Here is an 11,995-nt window from a genome sequence, read left to right on the forward strand (position 1 = left end):
ACTAGCTAATTCCTAACTTCATAACTCCCTATCGTCTTCCAAAAATATCATCTAATATATCTTTAATACATACAAGTATATTATATTATTTATCCTATGCTTATTTATTTATTACTTTATTTATTTTGGGTTGGATAAAAAAATACCATTTTCTAAAAAAGTAAAGGATAAAAATGAGACATAAATTAAAGAAGCTCTTAAAACTATTAGTAAAATACTTTCCTAAGCTAACATTAAAATGTTACGATCTAGCTTCCGTTTCAAAAATTACAACATTCTTTTAAATTTTTCACAAGATTTATTTTTATTAGTTAATTATAAAAATTATTTTTTCAACTACCAAATACCTTTCAAATGCAGCATAAGACAGACGTGCAGTAGGCTTTTGTGAGATTGAAGATGGGTGAATCCTACATAAGATTTATTGTCTCAATTTGTATTTTGGACTAATTAAAATGTATTATTTAATTAAGAAAAGATATAAAAATATAAAATGTACTTCTATTACATAGATAAATATAGATGTAGTTTAGGGGATCACTATTCACATGAAAAGAGTGCAGCATGCTTTTGCTTCGCGCGTCTGACTATTCTTTGTGAAACTAAAGTGCATGAATCATGATTGCCATACTTCCTCTTAGACATGATGCTCTTCGCAAGCTAACTAAAAAATACAAATAAAAGTTCATTTATCTATTTGAATATTTTATAATTTTGACCTGCTGGGGACATATTATATAATGATTTGCCATACAAGCAATTATTAGAAATGAAATCGGCTTCGGGGTAAAATAAAGGTCTACCGTGGTTTCATTTCTAAAAAGGATAGGTAAGACTTTATTTGAGTGTTACAAGGAAAAGAAATAATAATAATCAAAGCATTAGGGAGGGGAAGGAAGAAAGAGAAAATGAATGTAATTTTCTCCTTTATTTGGGACTACAAAATTTAAATGGAGGAGAATAAACTAATAATAATATAATAATATTTTTTTATTTTACCTTTAAAAATGTAATTATAATAATATAATAATATATAATTATATAATTTTATTAAAAATATTTAAGTATTTATACATTTGTTTCAAAATCTCCTAAATTAAGGGAACTTTAAAAATAGACACATAGAGTGTTTTAAAAGATTTGAGAAACTCTCCAAATCTTTCATTTCTCTTTCATCCAACTCCCAAACAAGAAGATATTTTCTAAAGTTATCTATTCCTTTCCTTCTACTCCAAAAATTCACTCTCAAACAAAACCTTAATATTATAGATAATTATAGTATTTCAAAGAAGATTAATTCATCGTCCAAAAGATAAAAGAATACATTAACAAATTAACAACTTCTCATTTAATTTTCCTTTCAAATCAACGACTAGGATAATATAATCCACAAAAAGCATGAATTTTGGTATCAGTTATTACATATGCACACGATACTTAATTTTGACCGGTAGTATAGTTGTATGACAATATGAAAATATTCTTAGACTACATTTTACATTCTCAATTTTATATATAAAAAACAAAAAAAATGAATAAAAATTTAGAATGATAATGACTAAAATAATAATTCTTTTGGTCCTATTTATAAGCCGGTTGTACTTTTATTTCCTTTGTCCATTAATGATAAAAACGTAAGTTTGTGAAATTTTCAAGAGAAATTAAGATGATAAATAATGTTGTTAAAAAATAATTATCATCCTTAATCAATAATGTTGTTAAAGACATCTTCTTGTAATAAAAACAAAACCACTCATAAAATTTTGTCAAGCTGGGGTTGAGAAAGTTACACAACCCTATTCAGACCTGATCACTTCAACATATGTATAATGCATAAAAGATTAGATTTGAGACCCTTATTGTGCTTGAATTTTTTTAATCCAAAGGCATTCTTATCATCGAGTTCAGCACGAGGAACCGACAAATCAGGTAATAAGAGAGAGAAAGTTGACTATTCTAATAATAAGGTTTTTGTGTTTCAAAACAATGGTGTCTCATGTCTTTACTTTTTTAAATGATATAAAAATATTGTTTTGTATCTTTAGAATTTTTATTTTTAATCATACACCATTTTGTCATTAGACCGAAATATAAAATAAGGATAGGAATAATGATTGTGTCTACGTGTCTTTAGTCAATTAATTTTCTCCAAGTAATATAAAAATATTATTTTGTGTTTTTAAAATTTTTCTTTATCATTACCAAACACTTTGCATTGAACCAAGACAAAAAAAACTGGAACGTATGTAATCAATGTGTATTTAGACAATAATATATTTTGCTACAGATATATGGAGAAAGGAAAGTATTATATATCAATGGTAAAATAATTATTAATAAGTTAATATTGTTTTATCAATTTTGTTACTTTTATTATAATATAATAAGATGATTTAGAGATCATATATCACTTTTCTTTTTTCTTTATCAACATGTATCGGTTCAAGTGGTATATGTTTGATTCTCTTAAGCAAGATCTCGAGTACGAGTATTATGGATGAGAAAAATATCCGTTAGGATAGTTAACCTTACATACCTGTGAATATTTTTGGTTCGGACATGATTCTCCCTAGTGCAATAATACTTATAAAAAACAAAAAAAAAATATCATTTTTCTTTCATTTTACCTGTGCTCACTCTTCCCTTTCCGGATAGTATATAAAGAGAGGCACCCTTTCTCTAGATACTGAATACACATTCAATGTTCCTTTAAACTTTTCTATCCCATTCAATAAAAAAAGTCTTCCGCTTTTATAATCTTCTGGCTATTGAGTTTTGTCTTCACTACGAAGCTGAACAAAGATGGCGAATGGAAAGGGAATCTCACTGGAGGAGATCAAGAATGAGAATGTTGATCTGGTATTATATGTCCTTTAACCATTTTCTTTTATTTTACTCATTTTCATTCTAATTTTGTCATGAAATTCTTTGGTTTTGATTGACTTCAAAATTACCAGTCCATTCATGTTCCTTTCAAGCAGAAAGAGTTGATACTAAAAATAAAAGGAAAAAATAAACTTTTCTCTCCAATAATGGAGAGGATTTAGGTTAAAAGAAATTGATACTTCTCACTTTCTTATGGGAGCATTATTAGTTGAGTATAATAACTTTTTGCTATATTCATATAGTTTTATGTAGAAAATATTATAACTAGAAATTGATACTTCTTTTAAAATCTCATTTTTTTAATCTTGTATTGGGATAAATAATTGCAATACTTAATAATCTTATGTGTAAAATACATATAGTTTACTTCAAATTATGAAGTATTATTACAAGAACTTGTCCAAATCAATTTTGGACTCAAATTTTGTTCTTATATCTCTAACTTGTTCAATTGGCTATTCTCCTTTAGGATTGGCCAATTGATCAACATAAAAGAGGTTTCAGAAAACATTTCTTAGCTACATATATAATTTAATTTTCCCTACCAAAACATTCCATAGCCCAGAACACTAACAAATCAATGTTTTGGGGTTGCATGCAGAGGGATATAATTAAGTCCATACCCATAACCATAAGAACATGATAACATTTTTTTAATAAATTTTCCTTAGCTTTCTCTGGGACCAAATAGATATACTTTCCACTTGTTCTGGTTGATCTAAACATGTGAGAGACAGGTAAGCATAGAGTATAATAACACGTCTCAGATTATTTCCCGTTGTTTCAGGGTATCTGTACACATTTTTTCTCTCAAATGTTAATTATCTGTGGGTCTTTATCTCTGTTTGCGCCATGTTTGGTGGGGTGGAATTTTAAGTAATTTTCCGTGGTACTTCTGCTTTTTACAAAATTTTCCAGTGTATCTTAGCCACGCGATTAATGGTTTTTTGATTTTTTTTCTTTCTTACATAACAATCAACATTCTTTTTTTACTTTCTTATTACCCATACGCTCACTTTAATTATTATTTTTAATTTTTTCACATTATTTATTACTTTAAAGAATTAATAAACCTAATTATTTTTTCGATTAAAGTGGAATTAAGGGAGGAACCTTTGTCCAACCCTTACCCTAATGATTATATCCAACAGTTGGAATAAATTCTGAGCAACCTTCTATAAGAGAATAAAGGGAAAAGTAGTCTATTTTATGCAACATTTATCTATGATAGGTAATTTTCTTAACTTTGGTTCACAATCATTATCTATTTGTTTCATTTCCTATCATAGAACAACTATATATTAACAAGTAAATAAAAGAAATTTTTTAAAAATAAAAACAAAATTTTAATTGGTTTGAAACAGATACAGAAACACCATTTATGACAAATAATATTTATTGTAATTAACACAATCTTAAATAATTAAGAATCACCTTAACGAATAATCTAAAGATATTGATTAAGATTTCACATTTATAAAATATCTTGAAAAACACAAATTTCAAATCTTTAATTTATTAAATATATAAATTATTCTTAAGATCTAACTCAATTTATAGAATTATGAGAAAAGAATTATAAGTTCTCAAGTTTAATTTGTCTTAAATGCATTTTCTCATCCCTTAAAAAAAGAAGAAAAAAAAGTTTGCCTACATTCAAAACTATACACATCAGTAATAATTGAGTGAAAGTAAAAGATGAACCATTTTCATTAATGAATAATAGCTTATCTAATTGTTGAAAATTATAATAATAACAATATTAGACATCTTCCTTTATTCACGAAAAATTATCAAACAGTTATATAAAGGTAATATAAAAATTATATCATTATTAATTGAAATAGGAAGAAACTTCTCCCAAGTCCAAGTTGTCCGAGGCGTGCAAGGGTGAAAGCCGTTATGAGGCGCAAATCACATGTTGTCAAGTCTGACACTTCACAGTGTTTTTGGTGTTAACAGCCATATTAGTCAACGATTTCTGATTGGTCCTCTAGCTGGCTATAAAACATGCGCACTTCAAAACTATTAAGATACCCTAGTGGATATATTGGACACTCTTACATTTAGACTGGATTAACGCTTATTCTTATCAGACTCTGAGTGTGGGATGAATCTTTCTTTAAGTTTGGATTTCATAAAATAATGAGTGAAGGACTATGAGACGGATTGGGCCAGATCATGTTTGGTCCTACCTGACCCTAAATATTGACCGGATCTAATTTTGAACTTGAACCTGGTCCTAGACTTAATGAGACCCGACCCTATTCAAGTCTGATCATGGTCGGGCATACTGGATGAACGAGCAGGAACGGATCATGCTTACCCTAATGTTTACAACTAGAGATATAAATTAATCACTTTTGGGTTGTGTGGTTATCCTTCCCTAGAAGTATTGCTCACAGGAATTGAACTATTAATTTGTTGGTCATCATTAAAATTTAGCATGATCTTATATCAGTAGACTAATGTCTTGTTGATTATGATACAATATAAATCACAGTTTTATTAATTTCTGAATAATTTAGTAATATACATTTTTTATTGAGTGATTGATAATTCATTCCTAGTGCTGTACTTTTCACAATATCATAAAAATCCTAAGTTGAGATTCGAATTTTAATTTCAATTTTGCTGACCGGGATGCTTCATATGCATGTAATAAGAGGTCCATGTTACTAAATTCCACATACGATGCATAAAATATATTTTGCTGATATTTATATATGATATATTTATTTTGTGATTATATGAATAAGAAATAAATTCATTTCACGGCACATATGTGCTTTTCTGAGCAACCATCACTCTCATCTAATTCAATTTATATAAAAGTATAGATGTCCCGCTAAATAGCAAACTAAATAATATACATAAAAAAATTATTTTTATAATATAATTGGTCTTATAAGGTGTATGCTGGTTTGATTTGCATGGAGTTTGAGATAAAAGTTGTCAAATTTAAACATGAAAATTTGTTGGCTGTTTGATTTGGTTTCTTTTTATTTTAGATTATTTTATTTTTTCTTATATAAAAGTGGCAGTTGATATATTAAATTTGTACTTTAAATAGTGAAATAAATAAATAATATAATATTGTTCTATGACACAAATTTATTATATTATTTAATGAAAATAAAATAAAAATTGTATTCATGGAAGAACATCTTCTATTTAAAAAATGTATCATTTCATATATCATAAAACTGCACACTTTCCTGTTTTCTAACATGACTTGTTTATAGGAACGTATCCCGGTTGAGGAAGTGTTCGAGCAACTAAAATGTTCCAAGGAAGGTTTATCCTCGGCGGAAGGAGCCAACAGGCTAGAAATTTTTGGACCAAACAAGCTAGAAGAGAAGAAGGTTCTTAATTTATGATATATACTAGTGTCTAATATATTTCTAAGATACATTCACTAAATGCAAAATTCTGATTGATCATAATTTGGATAACATAGGAAAGCAAATTTCTCAAGTTTCTTGGATTCATGTGGAATCCCCTATCATGGGTCATGGAATCTGCAGCTATAATGGCAATTGCTCTTGCCAATGGTAATGGAAAGCCTCCAGATTGGCAAGATTTTGTGGGTATTATTTGCTTGTTGGTTATCAACTCTACTATAAGTTTCATTGAAGAAAATAATGCTGGAAATGCTGCTGCTGCACTTATGGCCGGTCTTGCTCCTAAAACAAAGGTAACAAATTGAAGTTTGTGCTTTGTCTATATCCTGCACCAACTAATTGTAGATGCATCTAATGCCCAGAAAGACTTGTATAGGCATCTGCCTAATATGTACTAGTTGAGCACTCCATATCTTCTGTACTAAAGTTGGTATCATTTAATGTAAACTCGTTTTTCATTGGTCAAAAAAGTAAAACATGAATTAAATTTATATTAACTTTATATTTTCTAACTAATGAGAATAAAAATGTACATGAAGTGATATAAATTTCGGGAGAGAAGATGTGTTCCCCTAATTGAAATAGGTGTTTTGTAGTCATTTTAAATTGCTATCTAATGATTTGAAAGTGTTTCATTGGTTGTTCCTATTAGGCACTTGCCTATGCAAGTCTTACTCGGCTACAAAGCCCCCATTTTCAATATTTTTAATGAAGTGCAACCATCCATTGGTTTTCTGTCTAATAATGTGAACAATGAGAGGTCTTTCATCATATTTGTTTAAAAAGGAGACTAAATGATTAATTAATTCTGGTACAACGTTTCAACTTGTTTTCACGACTTAACGTTCTCATCCCTTGCAGGTTCTTCGAGATGGTAAATGGTGTGAGGAAGAAGCCGCGATTCTAGTCCCTGGAGATATCATAAGCATCAAACTAGGTGACATTGTACCTGCTGATGCACGTCTTCTTGAGGGTGATCCATTAAAGATCGACCAATCAGCTCTGACCGGAGAGTCACTTCCAGTTACAAAGAATCCCGGAGATGAAGTTTTCTCTGGCTCAACTTGTAAACAAGGTGAAATTGAGGCTATTGTCATTGCAACTGGTGTCCATACGTTCTTCGGGAAGGCAGCCCACCTGGTCGATAGTACCAACCAAGTTGGACATTTCCAGAAGGTTCTTACAGCAATTGGAAACTTTTGTATATGTTCCATTGCAGTTGGTATGTTGGCTGAGATCATAGTCATGTATCCGATTCAACACCGCAAGTACAGAGATGGAATTGACAACCTATTAGTCCTTTTGATTGGAGGAATTCCTATTGCTATGCCCACTGTGTTGTCAGTGACAATGGCCATTGGTTCTCACAGGCTCTCTCAGCAAGGCGCCATCACCAAGCGAATGACTGCCATCGAAGAAATGGCTGGCATGGATGTCCTTTGCAGTGACAAGACAGGAACACTTACCCTTAACAAATTGAGTGTTGACAAGAACTTGGTTGAGGTCTTTGCAAAGGGCGTGGACAAGGACCATGTCATCCTTCTTGCTGCAAGGGCTTCCAGGACTGAAAACCAAGATGCCATAGATGCTGCTATTGTTGGAATGCTTGCTGATCCTAAAGAGGTTTGTTTAACTTCTCTTCATTTACTCCATTGGCTATCCTTGAATTTATTTTTGTTATTAGACATATTTATGCCTTGTGTAGGCAAGGGCTGGGGCAAGAGAGGTGCATTTCTTGCCATTTAATCCTGTTGATAAGAGAACTGCCTTGACTTACATTGATGCTGATGGAAATTGGCACCGAGCAAGCAAAGGTGCTCCAGAGCAGGTAACCTTATTATGTTTGTCCATCATTAATGATATTTCTGGTTATTCTATTGATGCTAATATATTTATTTGGTGAATAGATCATGATCCTTTGTGGTCTGAAGGATGATGCTAAGCAGAAGGTCCATGCAATTATTGACAAGTTCGCAGAAAGAGGGCTTCGTTCACTTGCTGTAGCTAGACAGGTATTACAGCCATTTTTCCTAGTTTGAAGTTTGTATATGAAATTCACATTTCCCTTCACAAAAATAATCACTCTTGGTTGGTCTCCGCTACAACTGTAGGAAGTTCATGAGAAAACAAAAGAAAGTGCTGGTGGTCCATGGCAGTTTGTTGGTTTGTTGTCACTGTTTGATCCCCCACGGCATGATAGTGCTGAAACCATTCGTAAAGCTCTTAACCTTGGCGTCAATGTTAAGATGATTACGGGTAACTAAACTTGGTCATTACCTTATCGAAACAAAGCCTATGTTTTCTGTAAAACCAAACACCCTCAAGTACATAATATATTTATTTCTATTATACTATCTAGGTGATCAACTTGCCATTGCTAAGGAGACTGGCAGGAGACTTGGTATGGGAACAAATATGTATCCATCTTCTTCCTTGCTTGGTCAACACAAAGATGAAAGTATTGCCTCACTTCCAGTAGAAGAGTTGATCGAGAAGGCAGATGGATTTGCTGGAGTTTTTCCAGGTTCATGCTTTTTACATGCTCATTACTACGAAACTTTTGGTTGTGACTCATGTTCTTTGTTAATGCATAGTTTCTAATGCTATCCTAACTATATCCTTTGTTTATCCTACAGAACACAAGTATGAAATTGTAAAGAAGTTGCAAGAGAGGAAACATATTTGTGGAATGACTGGAGATGGTGTCAATGATGCTCCAGCTTTGAAGAAGGCTGATATCGGCATTGCTGTTGCTGATGCCACTGATGCTGCAAGAGGTGCTTCTGACATTGTCTTGACAGAACCTGGATTGAGTGTTATTATTAGTGCAGTCTTAACTAGTAGAGCTATTTTCCAAAGAATGAAGAATTACACGGTTAGTTAGTTTCTACTTCCTCGATAAACATGTAATCTTTCACTATATGTTGAAAATTAATAGTTAACATGATATTATTTTTATTTCAGATCTATGCAGTATCTATCACTATCCGTATCGTGGTAAGTTGAAACTAGAAAGGACTTTCGTGAATATATAATGTCATATGACTAGCAATGAAAATTAATCATTTTGGATTTTCTATTTCTGAATGCAGTTTGGTTTCATGTTTATTGCTTTGATCTGGAAATTCGACTTCTCTCCTTTCATGGTTTTGATCATTGCCATTTTGAATGATGGTAAAATTCTGTACAGATAATTCCCTAAAATATACTTGCATTTTATTTATGCTTATGCTGAATGAAAATGTTGATCTCATACAATAATTATCATACTACTAGGAACAATAATGACAATTTCGAAGGACAGGGTTAAGCCATCTCCCTTGCCCGATAGCTGGAAACTGAAAGAAATATTTGCTACTGGGATTGTGCTCGGAGGTTACATGGCACTAATGACAGTTATATTCTTTTGGGCAATGAAAGAAACAACTTTCTTCCCTGTAAGAACAATAAAAGTCTGGCATATATTCCTCATACAAAAGTGTTTTGTGAACAACCATTTTTGATCGGTTTTCATAACCCATATGCGTTATAAAAGTAAAGTTTTCCAGATTGGTTGTTCAAATAATGTTGCCCATTCCTTGCCCTATCGTACTCTTTAATGTTCTTGTTTTGAATATCTAATCCTTGATTATCATTTCAGCGCAAATTTGGTGTTAGACCTATACATAACAGCCCCGATGAAATGACTGCTGCTTTGTATCTGCAAGTCAGTATAGTTAGTCAGGCTCTTATATTTGTAACCCGTTCACGCAGCTGGTCTTTTGTTGAACGTCCTGGAATGTTGTTAATGGGAGCTTTTGTAATTGCTCAGCTGGTAAGAAACTAAGAGTCACACTCCATTTTATCTATCAGAGTTGTAGACATGTAACTGAAATATTATCCACAACTGGAATTTACTTGTGTATTTTTTTTATGGAAACTCCTATGAGAGAAGGTTAAAGTGATGTTTTGAGCTTATTGTCTTGCAGATTGCTACAATAATAGCAGTATATGCTAACTGGAGCTTTGCAAAGATCAAAGGAGTTGGTTGGGGTTGGGCAGGAGTTATTTGGCTCTATAGTCTTGTCTTCTATTTTCCACTTGACTTCTTAAAGTTCGCCATCCGTTATGTCTTGAGTGGCAAAGCTTGGGTGAATATGCTAGAAAACAAGGTATTTTTATAATATAACCTTTACTCATTCAGAAATTGTGAATTTTTTGAGCATTAACATTTAAACAACTGATTCAGATAATTTTTCGTAACACCTAATGTTTTCATGCACAAATTGAATGTTCTTGCTCATAAATTACCATATCTTGCGAAAATTTGTCTACATTAGTTGTTCAAATTGCTATTGATTTTATTATGAATATATTTGAACTGTTGTTTCAAAATACATGACAGACTGCCTTCACCACTAAGAAAGACTACGGTAAAGAGGAGAGGGAGGCCCAATGGGCTCTTGCTCAGAGAACCCTACATGGTCTTCAACCACCAGAAACTTCTAGTATTTTCAACGAAAAGAGCAATTACAGAGAACTGTCTGAGATTGCCGAGCAAGCCAAAAGACGTGCCGAAGTTGCAAGGTAAACAACCACATCATAGTAGTTATACCATACAGATAACTCTTGGTTAGGAAGTGTTTTACCCTTTGCACTCCATTTGATAATAAACATGTGTAATGTTTTAGGTACATGTTAAGAATGCATCAATCTTTATATTGTGCATTCATACATGTCAAATGCTTATCCTAGATTTTCTGAAATGAGTAATATGCACTCATGTTTCATTATTTGTTATGTTTAGAGAAAGTGTTCTAGTGGAACTAACCCATAAAAACTTCTCTCTTTTCAACCTACTTTTATAGGCTTCGCGAGCTTCATACACTTAAGGGACATGTTGAGTCTGTGGTAAAGCTAAAAGGTCTGGACATTGATACAATCCAGCAACACTACACTGTGTGATAAACAACACTCGAACGTTGTAGATAGAAAAAAAGGGTCGAAATTCAACTACATACCTGAAAGAACAATAAAGAAGGAGAATGCCTAACTATTTAAATGCATTATGCATACTAGGGGTAAGGAGAGGAATCCTGTGATATATCTCTCCCAGTTTGTTTTATCTTTTCCATATATTTCCAGTTCAGCCACAAAGAATATCTTTGTATGGTAATGTTAGTTTCAATCCATGTTTTCCCCCTGATTTTAACATGCTTGTGTGTGCCCTTCCTCATCTTGTGTTCTTTATGTTTATTGTAAGCCACTTTAAAAAAGGCTGTGATTAGATAATGAACTAGATGTTGGGATTTTTGTGGTGGAAGAATAAGAGTTAATGGAAGCTTTTACAATACCGTTTGAAATTTGAAACTTCAACTGCATCTCTACTTTATTTTTTATATTATTTGCATGCCTTCATCAACCACTACCACTAGAAAAGATCTTGTTCTAGGGAATGAAATAGGGAACTTCAAATTTTTGAATGCTTATAAATGTATCTACCTGCCAATAAAAGAAACTATGGAGTTTTGTGTTTACTAATTGTAGATGTGTGGGGGACATCCAATGAAAGCACACATCAGATTAATTAACAGAATGCTGAATCCAAGACTAGTTCAGAAACCAGGAAAAACAATTACATATACCAATTTATCATTTTGTGACCTATGTTAGTTTTTGTGGGTAAAATGATTAATAAGATGATTTAATGTAAGATTGCTGCTCAC

The 11,995-nt window shown here is 31.9% G+C and overlaps 1 protein-coding gene across 2 annotated transcripts; it reads left to right on the top strand.

Moving 5' to 3' along the window:
• Window positions 1-1,226: 1,226 nt before the first annotated feature.
• On the top strand, window positions 1,227-11,625 carry LOC109337960 (plasma membrane ATPase 4-like). 2 transcript variants are annotated; one of them, XM_019575068.1, is made up of 17 exons: window positions 1,227-1,259; window positions 2,778-2,859; window positions 6,132-6,251; window positions 6,347-6,583; window positions 7,152-7,913; window positions 7,996-8,118; window positions 8,198-8,302; window positions 8,402-8,546; window positions 8,650-8,814; window positions 8,927-9,165; window positions 9,255-9,287; window positions 9,383-9,464; window positions 9,567-9,727; window positions 9,931-10,104; window positions 10,259-10,441; window positions 10,675-10,856; window positions 11,138-11,625. In XM_019575068.1, exons 2-17 carry the CDS (start codon window positions 2,803-2,805, stop codon window positions 11,232-11,234), a joined length of 2,865 nt encoding a protein of 954 aa, XP_019430613.1. In that variant the 5' UTR covers window positions 1,227-1,259; window positions 2,778-2,802; the 3' UTR covers window positions 11,235-11,625. The 2 variants fall into 2 exon arrangements, with proteins under 2 accessions (XP_019430613.1, XP_019430612.1); XM_019575067.1 differs by lacking the exon at window positions 1,227-1,259 and having other exon boundaries at window positions 2,689-2,859.
• The last annotated feature ends 370 nt before the right edge of the window (window positions 11,626-11,995 follow it).

The sequence above is a fragment of the Lupinus angustifolius genome, unplaced genomic scaffold (genome assembly GCF_001865875.1).
Source record: "Lupinus angustifolius cultivar Tanjil unplaced genomic scaffold, LupAngTanjil_v1.0 Scaffold_16_18, whole genome shotgun sequence".
Taxonomy (NCBI): domain Eukaryota; kingdom Viridiplantae; phylum Streptophyta; class Magnoliopsida; order Fabales; family Fabaceae; genus Lupinus; species Lupinus angustifolius.